At 44.0% G+C, this 19,352-nt stretch overlaps 1 protein-coding gene across 1 annotated transcript in view; it reads right to left on the bottom strand.

Annotated features, from left to right (window-relative positions):
- LOC124551235 overlaps window positions 1-19,352 on the bottom strand; it is a 343,125-nt gene that overhangs the window by 100,176 nt on the left and 223,597 nt on the right. The window contains exons 19-20 of the mRNA XM_047126229.1: window positions 11,669-12,082; window positions 4,058-4,259 (exon numbers count right to left, since the gene is read on the bottom strand). Coding sequence (XP_046982185.1) covers window positions 4,058-4,259; window positions 11,669-12,082 — 616 coding nt within the window. The remainder of the gene's footprint in view (window positions 1-4,057; window positions 4,260-11,668; window positions 12,083-19,352) is intronic.

Here is a 19,352-nt window from a genome sequence, read left to right on the forward strand (position 1 = left end):
AGTCCCGAGCGATTTGAAAAAAGCGCAGGTGACGCCTATATATAAGAAGGGTAGAAGGACGGATCCTCAAAATTACAGACCAATATCCTTAACATCGGTTTCTTGCAGGATTCTCGAACATATTCTCAGTTCGATTATAATGAAGTTCCTTGAGACAGAGAAGTTGCCGTCCATGCATCAGCACGGCTTTAGAAAGCATCGCTCCTGCGAAACGTAACTCGCCCTTTTTCACATATCTTGCGAACCATGGATCAAGGGTATCAGACGGAAGCCATATTCCTTGACTTCCGGACAGCGTTTGACTCGGTACCCCACTGCAGACTCCAAACTAAGGTACGAGCATATGGGATTGGTACCCAAATATGTGAGTGGCTCGAAGACTTCTTAAGTAATAGAACCCAGTACGTTGTCCTCGATGGTGAGTGTTCATCGGAGGTGAGGGTATCATCTGGATTGCCCCAGGGAAGTGCGGTAGGTCCGCTGTTGTTTTCTATCTACATAAATGGTCTTTTGGATAGGGTGGATAAGCAATGTGCGACTGTTTGCTGATGATGCTGTGGTGTACGAGAAGGTGTAGCCGTTGAGTGACTGTAGGGGGATACAAGATGACTTGGACAGGATTTGTGATTGGTGTACAGAATGGCAGCTAACTAAATATAGATAAATGCAAATTAATGCAGATGAATAGGAAAAAGAATCCCGTAACGTTTGAATACTCCATTAGTAGTGTAGCGCTTGACACAGTCTCGTCCATTAAATATTGGGGCCTGACACTGCAGAGCGATATGAAGTGAGAGAAGCAAGTAATGGCAGTTGTGGGGAAGGCGGATAGTCGTCTTCGGTTCATTGGTAGAATTTTGGAAAGATGTTGTTCATCTGTAAAGGAGACCGCTTATAAAACACTAACACGACCTATTCTTGAGTACTGCTCGAGCGTTTGGGATCCCCATCAGGTCGGATTGAGGGAGGACATAGAAGCAATTCAGAGGCGGGCTGCTAGATTTGTTACTGGTAGGTTTTATCATCACGCGAGTGTTACGAAAATGCTTCAGGAACTCGGGTGGGAGTCTCTAAAGGAAAAGAGGCGTTCTTTTCGTGAATCGCTACTGAGGAAATTTAGAGCATTTGAGACTGACTGCAGTACAATTTTACTGCCGCCAACTTACAATTCGCGGAAATACCACAAAGATAAGAGAGATTAGGGCTCGTAAAGAGGCATATGGGCAGTCATTTTTCCCTCGTCCTGTTTGGGAGTGGAACAGGGAGAGAAGATGCTAGTTGTGGTACGAGGTACCCTCCGTCACGCACCGTATGGTGGATTGCGGAGTATGTATGTAGATGTAATCGCTCACTAATCAGCCTTCCCTTAACACATTAACTCCTTAGATGAGGTAATCCCCCCCCCCCCCCCCCCCCCGATACGAAAAATAACCTACTTGTTTTAGTGCTGTGCCTGGACCATAGATGTTGCAGACTGGGAGCATTGTGCCTTACTCTCTCTTGTAACTGTTCATCGACTGTTGTATACACATCACTTGTCCCCTCATGTCACCCCATCTCTCACTACTACTTTCCTTCCTTTATGGATTCGTCATTTACTAGTAATGTTCCCGGTGTGGTATCGATAGTTCCGAGGCACCAGCGTAGGTGCAGGCTCGTAGGTAGGCGCTACGAGAGCGGACGAACTACGCCGACCACAGCGCCCTCTAAACGACGCTGTGGAGCTCAGAGAGCGCCACTCTGCTTTCTGCCCATTTTCATCAAGAGCAGACGGCCTGGACACATCGCTTCAACTTCCGTGCGTTCACTTGCTACTGAGACTTTGTACTACTTACTATGGGAATACGGCTTCGCACCTACGTGCTCATCATCGCGAAGTTATGTAACCATTTATTAATTTGGTTTTGCCTATAGTAAATGTGCTTCTACTTTACACGAAGTACGGAAGTGCTTTACCTTACCTGCTCATACTCGCTTCCATCATTCGGCCTATTTTGCAGATCACAGGAGCAGACCCACGCGCCGCCTTCCAGGCGGGATTCAGAACCCTGGATAAAACGTTAGTCATCAAAATAAAAGAGCGCCCTGGTCGCTTTGGAGCACTGTAGGTGGTGTACAAAGGAGTTAGCATGTTTGGATGTGGCGTTGAAACCACGGATGAGACTGCCAAATTTCTTGTTGTATCGACCTGGGCAGTCCAACGCGTCTACAACCAACGTTATATGACTCGCAACCACGTAACGTGGGATAAGAACAGCGATCAGAAAATGACGCTAGCTGACAGGGACTGGACACAAGTGCAACACCTAGTGAATGCCGATTGGCTTCAAACCCAACAGGAATTGACACTGTCTGTGAATGTGGCTCCATTTCAATCAGCTTCACAGCGGACACTGCGAAGGGAATTGTGTACACTGGACACTTGGACTCAGGTGCCCCACAAAAAGCAATTGCTCACAGTGGCATATACGAGGGTTGAACTTTAATAGTGTGAACTGTTTATTTACAGCTCGTGCAAAATAGATACGTGTTTCGAAGTTTTATTGACCTTCAAAGTTGTCACCAGCAATGTTGCCAGCGATGTGGAATTCGTAGGATACTCTTAGCGGTGCCAGTTGTGTTGACAGCTCGAACAGCGTGGTCTATTGTCCGACGAATTTGTAGCAGTTCTGAAGCGAATGCCGTGAAGTGTTTCCTTCAGTTTAGAAATCGAGGGCTTAAGTCAGGGGAGTGCAGTAGGTGGTATAGGACTTAGCAGCCCCATCAGTCAAACAAATCAGTAACAGCTTGCACTGTACAAGCTTGAGCATTGTCCTGCAAAATGATGGTCAGGTCCTGCAGAAAGTGTCACCACTTCTGTGTCTGAGTTGGTCGTAGGTTGTGTTCCAAAAATGAATAGCAGAGAGACAGAAGTGATGACGTTTTCTGCAGGACCTTATCATCATTTTGCAGGACAATGCTCAAGCACGTACAGTGCAAGCTGTTACTGATTAGTTTGACTGATGGGGCTGCTAACTGCTATACCACCTACTGCACTCCCCTGACTTACGCCCTCGTGAGTGCAACTCGATTCCTAAACTGAAGGAAACCATTCGCTTCAGAACTGCTATAAATTCGTCCGGCAATTGGCCGCGTCGCTCGAACTGTCAACACAACTGGCACTGCTAAGAGTATCCTACAACTCCCACATCACTGGCAACGGGTTATGCACAATGCTGGTGACTGCTCTGAAGGTCAGTAAAACTTTGAAACACCTATCTATTTTGTACTAGTTGTAAATAAATAATTGCCACTATTAAAGTTTCAACGCTCGTAGAATATCTCCAATGGCCACAAGACGCAAGCTGGACAGTAGTTGAATGGAGGCGTGTATTTTGGTCCGATGAGTTGCGATTTTCTGCTGTTCAAATCTTGAAAGGCGACATATGCACAGTCAGTCCATGAAGCGTTTAGCCTGCAGTGCGAGGAGGGTGTATCTCGGGCCAGAGGTTGCTCTGTAACGCTTTGGGGTGTTTCTCACGTCGTGATATAGGTCTGTCACGAACATGAACCAGGACGTGTATTCCAACGTTCTCAGTGAGCAGGTGTTGAATTTTCTACTACACCTTTGTGATGAGTATGCTGTGGACACTCCTGTCTTCTAAGATGACAACAGCAGTGTCTGCAGGGCTGCACACTTACACTCTTAGTTTGATGCACACTTGAGCACACTATTTGACTTCGTCTGGGCCGCTAAATAGTTCTATCTTAATCTCATAGAAAATATCTGGGACTACTAGGAACAGCGAATGAAAGATTTGGTAAACTTCCCCACAATTTAATAGGTCAATCTCTAATCGTCAATTACTGACTTCAGCTTGATATGGCACACATGAAAAAATTGTGGGATCTCTTCTTCACCGATTTGAAGTTATTCTCAAACGACTCCTAGTCATGATTTTTGTCTGATGTGCTTACCGCACCTTCGCACCTTACCTCCCGCCCCCTCCCCCAATTACATCCTCACATCCCTCCTGTGTCCCTTCCACTCAGACGCATTCCCCTGGAGCTCACGTACCTGATGAAGATGGAGAAGTCTGGAGCGTCGTCGCTGTCAGCCGAGCCGGTCCTGTTGAAGCGCGCGGGCGTGCCCTGAGGCGGTGGCGGCGGCTCACTGAGCGAGAGGAACGCGTCGAAGCTGTCCTCCGCGCCGAATCCCGCCCCCGAGGCGTCGCCGCCGGCACTGGCGCCACCTCCGCCGGCCCCGCTGTCGCCCCACACTGCCAGCACACCAGACACACTCGTCGTAACAGTGCACCGTTTTTGCTGCAGCATCCTTGAATAAAATCATCTTGCTGTTCACATCGAGTCAGATTGGTGTTACAACTCGAGCTTTCGAAGGTTAACACAGTCTTCTTCATCAGGAGATTACTGCCTGGCAGGAGCGAAGCCTGATTCCTGTATAGTGGCGTTAAGGCTTGTGATGGCTGTGGGAGTGCCTTCAAAGGATTTCTACCAAAAATCGTAGCTTCGCAGAGAAGAGGGGGTGGTCTACAGTCCCCTTCCGCGCCTCAACGGAAGTCCAGGTGAGGAGAATGGGAGGGGGGGGGGCATACCGACGCATTACCAATTTTCTGCATGTGTGCATGCGAATCCCGCCCTCCACATGTCATACCCAACAGAACTTAGAACTCCATGTGATGTCACCTGGCCAATCACAAGCCTAAACGCCACTATAAAGGAACCAGACTTTTCTCCCTGTAGACAGTCGTCTCCTGACGAGGAAGATGGTGTTCGTCTCCTGACGAGGAAGATGGTGTTCGTCTTCGAAAGTTCGAGTTTGAACTCCATTATGACGCAGTCTGAACACTGAGAATTTTTTTTTAAATTTGTCGTAGTTCACCAGCTGATTCGCTAAGTCGTTTTCGAGCCTTTACAAGAGGTGTTAGTTGAGAGCAAGCAGCCGGAGTTCCACTATGAAGCCCCTTTGCAGCTGTCAGGTAATGATAACGCTGCCTCTTACGAGTGCGGGCCATCTCCGTGTCCTTCAGAGTGATCACTCAACATCTGACACGGCTCAGGCCTCATATACCCAACCAGGTCCGGCAATAACACTATACACGAACAGTACGAATGCAGTCTGGTGGTCATTCTACCTCTCTCAAGGAATCATGTATTTGGTGGCCGATGATGTGTACACCGTAACACTTATATCGATTAGAGGTAGGTTTATATCATGTAACTTTCTATCTGTAATTATGAAGTGTTTATTCTTTGTAAAGGTCATTGATTTGTGACAGGAAATTTAAAGTTTGTAATACACAGCGTGTTACAAAAAGGTACGGCTAAACTTTTAGGAAACATTCCTCACACACAAATACAGAAAAGATGTTATGTGGACATGTGTCCGGAAACGCTTAATTTCCATGTTAGAGCTCATTTCAGTTTCGTCAGTATGTACTGTACTTCCTCGATTCACCGCCATGATTTCATACGGGATACTCTACCTGTGCTGCTAGAACATGTGCCTTTACAAGAACGACACAACATGTGGTTCATGCACGATGGAGCTCCTGCACATTTCAGTCGAAGTGTTCGTACGCTTCTCAACAACAGATTCGGTGACCGATGGATTGGTAGAGGCGGACCAATTCCATGGCCTCCACGCTCTCCTGACCTCAACCCTCTTGACTTTCATTTATGGGGGCATTTGAAAGCTCTTGTCTACGCAACCCCGGTACCAAATGTAGAGACTCTTCGTGCTCGTATTGTGCACGGCTGTGATACAATACGCCATTCTCCAGGGCTGCATCAGCGCGTCAGGGATTCAATGCGACGGAGGGTGGATGCATGTATCCTCGCTAACGGAGGACTTTTTGAACATTTCCTGTAACAAAGTGTTTGAAGTCACGCTGGTACGTTCGGTTGCTGTGTGTTTCCATTCCATGATTAATGTGATTTGAAGAGAATTAAGAAAATGAGGTCTAACATGGAAAGTAAGCGTTTCCGGACACATGTCCACATAACATATTTTCTTTCTTTGTGTGTGAGGAATGTTTCCTGAAAGTTTGGCCGTACCTTTTTGTAACAACCTGTATGTACGGAAAAAGATAAATGGTTGTTTAAAATAATGAAATTGTATCGTATGTGTAAGTTTATAAGATGAACAATGTCTATTGGAAGCTGGTTCATGCTTAGGGTGCTTGTATTGTAAAATGCAAAAGATTTAGTGATGTCCTTCATCAACGGAAGTGGCATGGCGCGATGTAAAAGGTGGTTTTGGTGGTCTAACTTGACGGCTCCTTGGTGTGAACGATACGAAGTCAGTGCCTAGAAGTTGCACGGTACACCTCGACGGTGCCATGAGAGGCAATTGGAGGCAGCTTTGTATGGAATTTTGTCTCGGATGTGGATTTGGCTGTTGCTTGGTACTCTCAGCAATACGGAATGGCTCTAGAAAGTTGGATAACTGTCACCAAGAAGAAATTTTATAGAGCATTCATTCAAACATCAAGAGCCGTGAGTACATTTAGCCGCCACGTCGCTTGTCACCACAATTTCGCCACTGCTCCACTAACTTCATGCACACAGAAATGTATCAGAGCACGGACCAGTTGATTTGTGAGAGTGATTTTAATAATAATCCAAATGCTATAAATCTGTGTTTGGGACCGTATCGTCTATCCTGATCATGAACCTATGGAGGGTCCTCTCCTAAGTGTTTAAAAAACCGAGTGTCCTGTTTCAAATGAAGTAGTGATTTATTTATGTTTGTCATGTTCAAGGATCAATCAAAGTGAAGCTAGTTAGTATTTTGCTAAAGTACTCCCAGCGTATTGCTAGATTGTGTACATGTTACTGTCTAAAATACCTGCTTCACAGGTGATGAAAAAGACAAATGGGTTAACCTCGTTTCAAACATAATTTAGCCCTGAATACTATTATGAATGATTTTTTAAAGTTAATTTAGCTCAGTGTTGAATACTTTGCCTTGAAAAGTAATATATAAACTATCCCAAATGAAGTTAAGAAGTGACTTTGTTTAAAGTAAACTGTGCTACTGTAATAATCAGAGTTTGGCGAGTGATGCTATACCAGTTTATGGGTCCCCACAATATTCTTCTCGTTTTAGAAAGATAACTGGAACATTATTGCTGCTAAGGAAAACAAGTATAAGCACAAGGATATGAAGAGTGTAATTGTGGTATCATTTATCTTTATTTGTGGTGTTTACATGCCAGTTAAGACAGAGGCTCCTCAGGTCCATCTTTAGTCCTACACATCTTACATTAACATTTCAGTACTGGTTCAAGTAATGATGTTGAGTGTAACTTATACTAATAAGTTTGGTGCAATTTTTTCTTTCTATGATTACTAGTTATTGGTAACTGCTGCCACCCACAGCTCAGAGTGCCCTGTTTTCCCTTATATCCTGTGTGCTATGCAAAGGGAAATATTAATGAAATTAACTTCAATAACTAACATTCAGTTTTCTTAAACATATATTTCTAAATTCATCTGCCTAATTGGGCTGGCGACCGTTTACTGTTTCGTCCGTATATGAATTTTTCTACTTTCATTAGCCCCAAAATTTAAACAGCCTTCTATTAATTGCAATATTTTCAATATTACAGTCCAATACCTTCATCCATTAGATACACACGCGGTCAAAATTTCCATATCCTCTCAGTGTGTTTCATAGCAGGTTAGTGTTATACGTGGCTTTTCCCGTGACAGGACTTGAGGTTAGCTTGTTAGGGAAGAGTGACATAACGAAGCTATATTCATGTACGACCATGTCATCTGGGTGCTTCACTTTTTTCTCAGGCAGTGTATAGTCTTTGCAGTTTGGAATCACTGTAACAAATATGTATGAAATCGAGGTTTAAAATGTTTCATTTAGCGCGTACCAGCGACCATTGTATAGCAATTCATACACGTGTCCTACTGTAGCCATATTACAGTACATTAAGCAAGGTTGAACACTGAACGATAGCTGGCATCCAGGTAAGTTGTGCGAATCGATTAATTCATTCTGTAGAATCAGTCTGATCGGTTTGAAATTAATGCTCAGCTAATGGCACCATTTGTATCTGCATCGTTTGGATTTCATGTGCAAAAACTAGCAAAAACACGTGCTCGAGAGGTTTTTGAAGCGTGTCACTTCTGTACTTTAAAACAGTACGAATAAGTTCAAACTTTGCACGAAGATAAATGAACGGAAAAAGTAAAAAACAAAATTTTTTATTCAATAACCTTCTTCCGTTGTCGAGATACAATGGTTTAAAGTCCAGCTACATGTAGCATGTAGAATTCGTTCTTACGTTATCGAATGCGCGGATGCGGTTTAAAGTGGATCGAATAAATTAAAAAGCTCATTCTTACGATAAAACTGACAACTCGCATTAAAAATCTATCTTCATTCGCATTTTATGTCGTAAAAGCATGTTTTCTGAGCATTTTTTACGCGCACCGCTTCTGTGTTTCAAACTTGTGAGAGTCGGTTGAAATTTTGTAAGAAGGTAGACAAATACATGAAATTAATGGTCGCCCTGTTTTGTGAAAGCTTTATCCGTTGCCACGATATGTGCAATATGGTTCGAAGAAGAATTTAAAAAACTATATTGATCAATCGACACCCGTGTCAACAAAAATGTACATCGGTTGTCAGGCTATGGCGGTCTAGTGTCAAAGATATGGTAGAGTAAACGTTGGGAGCCAGAAGGAAAAATACTTCTATCATAACGCGAATATGTCCTCGGCAGAGTTATGGATGTGAATGAAGGTAAATAGATTTTAAACTTATCTGGAAGCTTCAAAGACATTTAAATCAGAACGTCACGAAATATTCGCGCTGTTTTACGAGTTAACCGTACTTGCACTGAACAATTTATAGCAAGATGCCCCTGTGCCCAAAACCCTGAAGGTAACGCCATCCATAGCAAATAATATTTAATATCATAGGCCTGAAGACCATTCATATAATAACGAAAAACGTTTTTCTGGGGTATAAAATTTCTGCCGGACCATTTGTTCCTGAAACAACTGTTTTGATTTCTGGCTGGGTGGGGGGAGGGAGGGGGTGCTGACTTTTTCCACGAGGGGACAATTTCTCTCCCAAACCTAACCCATGTTATACGTGTGGTGAGGAGTGTAAGAGCAAACAGACACACATTTATGTGCTTGCAGAGAGTGTAAAATGTTTCCTCTTTTGGCTACGATCAAATACTTAACTTGAGTTATCTGCTTCGTACAGTTTATTGCTGTTGCTGTAGAAAAGAAATGAGTTGAAGTACTGGTATAGCGAACTAAGAATGACCAAGCGGGTAGTAATACCCACATTAATCTGCGACAGTGGTTTTTGAGTTTCATCGTCGTTTATTTTTGTGTTTAAGTCATTCCAGCAATAAGACAACGCATGGTACGACTGTACAATGTTGGCAAAGTGCGTGTTTTTAAAAAATCGATTACGTAATTACAAATCAGATCGGCACAGAGGCCGAAACTCTGAGAAAACCTGGGGACACAGCAAAGGTTCTGCTTTGCTTTGCTACAATGATGGGATTGCTGAAAACAATACAATGAATTGTGACAGACATCAAAACAGTAAATGGCTTTGTACGAACCGTAAAATAAAATGTCGTTATGTATTATATGAATTTCGTTACAGATCAGTCTCATTCAGAATAAAAATTGGGAAATATGTAGACGTAATAGTACACGTTACACTTAAATGGATTATTCGTAAAATATCGAATATAGATTCTTCCTAGCATGTTTCCTGGCTTTAGTAAGAATGTACTTCATTTCAGTAATAACAGTTTTTCGAAAATGAGGCTGGTAAACACGATAATGCTTTGAAGTCAAACAGTAAGACTAATTTTAATTTTATTCTGTTCCTTATTTTCAAATAACATTTGATTTAAAGTGTGTGTCGTACACAATGATCGTAACTGTATTTCAATGGTTTTAAGAAAATGGTATGGTTTCAAATATTACTACGAATTAGTGTGCCTACAGGAGGCTGAGAAATACATTGTACAGATTTATTTCATCATATCAATTCACAGAGTACAGTATTATGTATACTGCCCATATTTGGCTATGCTTAGGATTTCTGTTGACGTTTTATTAGCTTTTCCATTAATTAATGTAAGAGAGAATCTGTTGGTAACAAACGATAAGAAGCGGAAAGATCCTAGCTGTTACGTTTCATTGTGATGCATCTACGATAGGAAGTACCCGAGAGTGGGGGTCCATATACAATAGGAAGTATCCCAGGCAGGTGCATCCTAAACTTTAATGGCACGTTGCGTCATACTGCACGAGATGACAAAAGCCATATTTCATGATACGATGGCATGTGTCGTGCTGAATGTCACGATACCACATCAGTTCACAACATGCATTATACCACATGACATCGGTACTAAACAAAGCACGAATGCACCAAGATGTTTTGATTTCAATGTCTTAAGTTGCAGGGTAAGTCAAAGAGCTAGTTCCCTTCTTTGGCATCCCTAACTCTCCTCTACAAAGGAGATTGGTTACAAATCACTCGTGTGACCCATCCTAAAATATCACTCAAGATTAAGGGACCTATACCAAATAGGACTAACAAGGGATATTGACGGATACAGCCAAGGACAGCACAAATGGTCACAAATTTGTTTCATCCGTGGGACAGTGTCGCAGAGATGCTGAAGAAATGGCTGTCAGACGGTTAAATATAGACGTAAAATGTTGTCTCACCGCCAGACACCACACTTGCTAGGTGGTAGCCTTTAAATCGGCCGCGGTCCGTTAGTATACGTCGGACCCGCGTGTCGCCACTATCAGTGATTGCAGACCGAGCGCCGCCACACGGCAGGTCTAGTCTAGAGAGACTCCCTAGCACTCGCCCCGTTGTACAGCCGACTTTGCTAGCGATGGTTCACTGTCTACATACGCTCTCATTTGCAGAGACGACAGTTTAGCATAGCCTTCAGCTACGTCATTTGCTACGACCTAGCAAGACGCCATATTCAGTTACTATAATTACTATCTTCAAGAATGTATTCTGAACAGATAATATTGTGAATCATGTACCGTCAAGAGCGACGTTCATCATTAATGGTTGGTTGGTTGGTTGTTTGGGGAAGGAGACCAGACAGCCTGGTCATCGGTCTCATCGGATTAGGGAAGGATGGGGAAGTCGGCCGTGCCCTTTCAGAGGAACCATCCCGGCATTTGCCTGGAGTGATTTAGGGAAACCACGGAAAACCTAAATCAGGACGGCCGGACGCGGGATTGAACCGTCGTCCTGCCGAATGCGAGTCCAGTGTCTAACCATCATCATTAATGGATTAAAGTTAAGTATCTAATTACGTATGCTTTCTGAATTCTAATTCCTTGTCATGTTCCAGACCTCACGTCAGTATAGTTATTCCCTCCTCACGCTAGCCTGCGTCAGCTGAAACGCGTGCATTTCGGCCTCCACTCGCAACACGGTGTTGGCTCTTCTGCTAACACAAAATTTTGTGCTGTGATAGGAGCATATTTGATTCTGGTTACCGTATGTAGCAATATAATGGGAGAATATGGAATGTGATAGGAATAAGACGAGGAGGAGAGGCTATGGAAGACTGGCACCCTGCCGACATAGTGTCATTAAGGGTGACGCCCCCGACAAAGTCAGTCCGGCACTTACCGTCATCAGCACTGGTGTCCATTGCAGTGACCCCCATCCCGCCGCCGCCGCCGCCGCCACTTCCGAAGGGGTCGAAGGGGTCCTCGGCGGCACCGCCGCCCCCGCCGCCCCCGCCGCCCACCTGCACCAGCACGGTGTCCGGCTGCTGGGCGGCGCCGGCGCTCTCGAACTTGGCTGTGAAGGCGTCGAAGTCGTCCGCCGCTGCTGCTGCCGCCGCCGCCGTGTCTGCGGCGAAGGGCGAGCCCGGGTTGTAGGCCTGCGGCTGCTGCGGCGCTGACGGCTGCCGGTCCGCCACCGCACCCCCCAGCATGTCGTCTCCGCCCCCACCCCACTGGTCGCCGCCCCCACCAGCAGCAGCAGCCGGCGCCGGCGCCGCCGCCGGGGGCTCGGGGGACAGCTTCCCTGGAGCCGGTCCTACCGGATACAAATCCGTAGTGAGGGCAGCCACAGCCTGGATACATCATTATGAAGATGGCCTCAATGGTCAAGTTGAGCTTAGACACCGTGGTTTTTTAGCCCCGTCCACTGCATCAGTGTCTAAGGATTGCTTAACAATGATTAGTTATCTTCTGTTATCTTTCTTATTATCTTTAATCATCCTGGTCTGGCAGTTCGGTACCTCAGGAAAAAGAATTTATTTCTACGGTATATTGATAATTTTCACTTATGGACCGTCTGACAGCAACTGAATAAAACACAATTTTAGTGCCATACGCGTTTCGCCTTTATTTTCCGCAAGCCATCATCAGTGGCAGGTTGCGTGGACAATTTCCTACATATTACGCTCCCGTTGCATTTTTGGTGTTGTTGTTCTTCCTATGAGCGCCAATTTGCGGTTTTTTTTCCACATTCCACAGCACTATGAACTGAACGCTTGTTTCATTGAAACCTGCCACTGATGATGCCTTGCAGAAAATAAAGGCGAAACGCGTATGGCACTAAAATTGTGTTTTATTCAGTTGCTGTCAGACGGTCCATAAGTGAAAATTATCAATATACCGTAGTATTACGCGCAACTGAGGAGGACAGGACCACAAAAGTTGAAGAATTTATTTACTTCAGGTTGCCCTCCATGGGGTGGGTGCACGCAACGACTGTGGTTATATTGGGTTAGAGAGAGCAGCAATCAGTCGTAGAATTAAGTTGCTTTAATATGACATTTATAGTCAAAACGCAGATCAGATTTCGACCTGCGTTACGTCATTATCAATGCTAAAACTAATACAAGAGTATATATCACAATGTAATTTACAAAAGTTATAAGTCCATCACATCGTTGTCTTTTAATGTTAACATTACATACCAGTGCAGAATTGTAGCAGTTGTTCGAGCTCAAGTGAATGCTTACACAGTTCAACCATTACTGTCGTAAAATTATATGTTGGTTTCACAGTACACATCGGATTTGCGTATGGCGCCCTCTATGAGCTGCGCCTGAAGTTTACAGTTTTGACGACATTTTTTGTAATATTTATGTTGTATGGTAACTAAGTAGTAACATGAAATTATTATGAGCAAAACTATGTAAAATTACAATTCTTACTTTTTCTCATGTCTGTAATGTGCTAGATGTTCAAAATTACTATAGCACGTAACAATGACAGTTTACGCCTCATGGGCTAAAATTAATTGTAAAGCTGATATGGCTACGTAAAGTACGTTATAGAAAGTACTGCATATTTTGTCGTGTTGGGACCTGTCTTAACTTAGTTAGTTGTTACTTTCATCCAACAGCAGCTTTCGAAATGTGGTGGTACAGAAGAATGTTGAAGATTTGATCGACAGATCGCGCCACTATTATTATTTATCGTATGGAAATACCCATGCAATTTACAGCTATATTTACACAATACAAAAGAAATATTTGTACATAACAAAAGGAGTGTACATGAGTTATTGTCCCTAATTATATCACAAACTGATATCCAGAGAGAGTATCCGATCGAGTGCTGTTGGCGAGGCGTTGGTTATGTCGTTCCAGCCTCCACTAAAACATCTATTGGAACATTCCTCTACAACGTGTTTAACAGACTGTTCTGCTGCTCCACAGTCGCACATCGGGGAGTCTTAGAGTACCAAAGGCCTTAGTTCTTCCATGCCCACATCGCCTTCTGTTGAGTACGCACCAGGTTCTTCTAGATAGTTGGAAGCCTGATGTGCATGTAGGCTCTTCGAGGCCACGGTGGAGTATGCTAGTGTCGTTTTTCCATTTCTCCATCCACACATCTTCATCTTCAGTCTTGAATGGCTCGGGTACTCGAGCTGTCCGGAATGGTTTTCTTGATTTGTGACGCGTGCAGGGTGGAGCAGTATTTCCTGGGCGGGGAGCCTTTGGGGGAGCTTTTCGTTATTGACCTTTTCCCGTTCGCGGGCCGCTGCTTCTTGTCTCAAATGAGGTGGGGCGATGCTGCTGAGAGCAGACAGCCAAGGTAGTGAGGAAGTACTGAACAGACTTGGATGGACAAGAAATTTCTGGCACAACTTGACCAGAAGAAGGGATCGGTTGATACGAGACATCAAGAGATCATCAATTTAGTATTGGAGGGAAGTGTTAGGGGGTAAAAATCGTAGAGGGACACCAAGAGATGAATACAATAAGCAGACTCAGAAGGATGTAGGTTGCAGTAGTTAATCGGAGATGAAGAGGATAGAGTAGCATGGAGAGCAGCATCTAACCAGTCTTCGGACTGGAGACCACAACAAAACAACAACATCCAATCTCTGATTTTTCAGAGGAAAGAAATTATCCGATTCCATGCAACCCCCTCTATGGCCTTGTGTATAGTACCGGTTTGTCACTGTTTCTATTTGCGTGCTTTTTTTAAGTTTTACAATATTCTTTTCTTGCGAATTTTTCATCCATTTTCCGAATTTTAAATCAAGGACGATTCCTATAAAGCGCATCGCGCTAGTCTAGAACCTGGCCTTTACTGAACATAAATTATCGTTGTACGTCATAGTTTAGAAGTTTTAATATGTAGTCTCTTGAAGTACAGAACTACTGATAGCCTTTGGAGAGCTAGCCATGACAAAACACATCCATCTGGTGTCCAAGACGTATGAGACAGGCAAAATACCATCATATTTGAAAAATAATGTAATATTTACAATTCCAAAGAAATCAGGTGAATTTCACCGAATTATGGAATGTAGTCCAATGAAATCAGGTGTTGCCGAGAGAAATAGATTAGGAAATCAGACACTTTAAGTAGTAAATGAAATGTCGTGTGGCTAGGGCCTCCCGTCGGGTAGACCGTTCGCCTGGTGCAGATCTTTCGAGTTCACGCCACTTCGGCGACCTGCGCGTCGATGAGGATGAAATGATGATGATTAGGACAACACAACACCCAGTCCCTGAGCGGAGAAAATCTCCGACCCAGCCGGGAATCGAACCCGGGACCTTAGGATTGACATTCTGTCACGCTGACCACTCAGCTACCGGGGCCGGACACTAAGTAGTAGATGGGTTTTGCTATGTGGGCAGCAAAATAAATTGTGGTCCAAGTAGAGATGATATAAAATGGAGACTGACAATACGCCAGAACAGTGCTGACAGCGTCGCAGAAAAAGATAAGTTCGTTAGCACAGAATATAGATTTACGTGTCAGGAAGTATTTTCTGAAAGTACTTGTATTGACTGTAGTCACGTATGGAAGTGAAAGATCAACGACAGACAGTTTACACAAGAAGAGAATAGAAACTTTGGAAATGTGGTGTTACAGAAGAATGTTGAATATTAGATACCTTGATCACGTAACTAATTAGGAGGTACTGAATAGAATTGGGGAGACAAGACGTTTGTGGCACAACTTGACTAAAAGAAGGGATCAGTTGATAACACATACATCAAGGAATCATCAATTCAACATTGGAGGGAAGAGTGTGTGTGTGGCGGGGGGTGGGGGGGGGGGGGGGTAAAGGTCGTAGAGGGCGATCAAGAAGTCAATGTGAATACAGTAAGCAGATTCAGAAGGATTTAGATTGCAGTAGCTGTTCGGAGCTGAAGACGCTAGCACAGGATAGAGTAGCATAGACAGCTGCATCAAAGCGGTTTTCGGACTGAAGTCGACAACAGCAATAATATCAACACGAACGTCCAGTCCTCTCTATGGCCTTAATTCTGTCAGTTCATATATATAACCAGTTTGTCTCGTTTTCGATTTCGGTTTTATTAAAAAAATTAAATTATTTTACCTTTTGAGTTTTCCGTCCTTTCACTAAATTGTAAATTAAGGATGACCCCTGTGAAGTGCAACACGCTACTCTGGATCCTGACTTCATAAATTTTCGTTGTATGTTATAGTTTAGAACTTTTCATATCTTTAACCATTTTACATCCATTAACGTGCTGGTTTTCGTGGGCAACATTGACACTAATAATAATTTTCATGAATTTATATCGGTTTTAACACATTGGAAGGTATCATACAGCTTGCCCATCAGCCCAACCATCGTGCTGCATGTCTGTCTATCCGTGGATGCGCATGCGTGCTCCACACGAACTTTTTCTACACGTCGCTGTCTGGCGCTTCCGCAGTTCCGTCTTGACACGCAACCTGTGAGTACACATCCATTGCGCGCTTGTGTTGGTTAAGTGCGACGTCCTGATTTTTGCCGAATGTTCAAGGCCCTTCCTTGCTAACTCTTAAAATAGTTTTATACTGGATCATTTTGGGGTATGAACTACAATTTAAGAATGAATAACTGGGTCTTTACCATTACGTTTTTCAGTCCTTCTTAGGTAAAGAAGGAAACGTGAGCCGCTTAAATTTACATAACCTCATAGGTGAGCATAAATGGTCGGTTTCTGATTATTTATTCGGTATATGGGGACTCTTCAGCTCACCAGACAGTGTGGCTAAAGGTGAGTGGAATTTATTACTACTTTACGTACCCGATATTTTTATTAGTATTTTTTCTATTTAGTTTTCGTCCTTTCTATACTTCATCATGCGATTATGTTATTTTATGCTTGACATCCGCTACTTAGCGAAAAATTTTTGACTGTACGTTGGGTCATCCCATTCTCTTTCCTCCATCGGAAAGTGGTTTGCTTTGCGTTTTCATCCCGTATGTGTCTTCGTCTTAGCTACTTTTCTTGCATTACACGAGTTTTTGTCAATTTGTATAGATTACACCTGATGATGCAGCTAAAATGCTCTGAAACCGGTCTTGTCTATAAATTAAGGTCTTACAACCGAAGCGGTATTCTCAGAAGGGGACAAACGAGAACAATCCTTGAAAATTACCGTAGCAGAGTATTATCGAAAGATTTATCACAAAACCCCGAAGACATTCTGGTCATACACAGTGTGGTCCACGAGAAAAAATACATCAACACTGCATACTGTAATGCAATCAAGCCAATGATATAGCAAGAATCCTGTGATTCCAGAGGGGACTGATATCTTCGGTTATAACTTCATATATGCCAATTTTCATAAAAACTAGTTATTTCGTACTTAACCTAGATTACTAAATCCCCACAAAATTTACAACTGCAGTTGGTATCGCTTCGTGGCTCTCACCATCTGGGGACATTAGCGACACGTGCTCTTCAGTACCTTCAAGGCGAACACTGTCGTTAACAATTGCCGAATTATTTGTTGCCCGAATCCAGCGGTTTGCTGGCACTGATGACCTTTTCGTAAATATTACGAATTTTTAGTAATTGTGTGACTGATTTTCTAACAGGCGACATGTTTGTTTTATCGCTTGCAATTTATCCCAGTGTAGCATCGGACGTGAAACATCAATCACAGAAGAGTGTTAACCTTATTATATTGGCCCTCTTCGGTACCAATTTCGTCTTTTGCCACTAAAATTAGCACAATGCAGACGGCGCTGAGTTTGACACTAAGATGCAGGATGATTTGCTTCAAGAAACTGATATAAAGCCAGACAATGGAGAATTTAGTGAAGGGGAAGATGTTCAAGAAGATAATACCGTGTGTACAGATGAAAGTGATGTAGCCTCAGAAGCTGAAAGAGGGAACTATAGCATAGCCTCCGGAAAAAAAGTGATGTAAATTAACTTATCGATATTCATCAATAATGGAAGCGCTCTCTGCGCCCTTAGATGTGCAGTAATTACTATGTCTGTATCGTAGTATATAAGAAAGGACATTTTGTTTCTTTGTCTTCTTCTTTGTCTTCCTGGTCTTGTTGCTTCTGATGTCCTATCTGACAGTCGTATAGATTTTTTGTTTGTTTGTCTGGTTTTAGGGCGCAAAACTTCTATGGTCATTAGCGCCCGGTCCGTGACTTAGGAAACAGTAAAAAGCCGATATTGAAAACCAGCAGCAATGGGAACGAAAGTCATAAAATTGGAGAAACTAAAAGCAGAAGGAAGGCTTAAAAATCCACTACAGAAAGGGGTTGGTTGTCCCCAAAAAAAGCTTCAAATGACTGACGTCATTTCACTGGCACTAATAAACTTGAGAACGCGGTCGGATGAGCGCGTGTCATCTGCTAAAATCGACGATATATCAGGCGATAGCTGTAGACGGGAGCGTAACGGATTAAAATAGGGGCACTCAATTAAAAGGTGTCTTACCGTCCACAGTTGAAAGCAGTGGGGACAGAACCATCGACATCTTTTAAGCGGCGATCCTCCCCCAAAGACAGTGCCCTATCCGGAGTCTAGTTAAAATTACCTCCTCCCGACGACGGGTTCGGAAGGAAGAGGTCCAAGCACAAGGAAGAGCTTTCATGTCCCGCAATTTATTATGGGTAAGTGTCGACCAACGCGTGTGCCATAAATGAACAACACGTCGACATAGAACGCTCCGTAGATCGGCGAAGGGAATCGATTGAATAGCTGGTCGAGGAAGAGAGACTGCAGCCTTGGCTGCAATATCGGCCGCCTCATTTCCACAGATACCAACGTGTCCCGGGAGCCAGAGGAACGCCACCGAGACGCCCCCCAGGTGGAGCAAGCGCAGACAGTCCTGAATCCGGTGGACCAGAGGGTGCACAGGATAAAGAGCTTGGAGACTGAGGAGAGAGCTGAGAGAATCTGAGCAGATAACGTACTGCATCCGCTGGTGGCGGCGGATGTAGTGGACAGCCTGGAGAACAGCGTAAAGCTCCGCAGTATAAACCGAACACTGGTCGGGAAGCCGAAAGTGATTTGGGGTGTCGCCAACAATATAGGCACTCCCTACACCTAACGATGTTTTCGAGCCGTCGGTGTAAATAAATGTGGCGTCCGTCATTTGTGCACATAGAGCAGCAAATGCCCGACGATAAACAAGTGAAGGGGTACCATCCTTGGGAAATCGACAAAGGTCACGGAGCAGGCAGATCCGGGGACGGAGCCAAGGCGGTGCTGTACCCCAAGTTGTCAAGAAGGTTTTAGGAAAGCGGAAGGAAAGAGAATGGAGCAGTTGACGGAAGTGGACTCCCGGTGGTAGTAGGGAGGAGGGGCGGCCTGCATACCCTACATCAAAGGAGGCGTCGAAAAAAATGTCATGGGCTGGATTTGCAGGCATGGAAGACAGATGGCTAGCATAACGACTCAGAAGGACTGCTCGCCGATTGGACAGCGGAGGTTCAGCAGTCTCAGCATAAAGGCTTTCCACAGGGCTGGTGTAAAAAGCTCCAGACACTAAACGTAATCCACGGTGGTGGATAGAGTCAAGACGCCGAAGAATAGACGGCCGAGCAGAGGAGTAGACTATGC

The sequence above is a fragment of the Schistocerca americana genome, chromosome 9 (assembly GCF_021461395.2).
Source record: "Schistocerca americana isolate TAMUIC-IGC-003095 chromosome 9, iqSchAmer2.1, whole genome shotgun sequence".
NCBI lineage: Eukaryota > Metazoa > Arthropoda > Insecta > Orthoptera > Acrididae > Schistocerca > Schistocerca americana.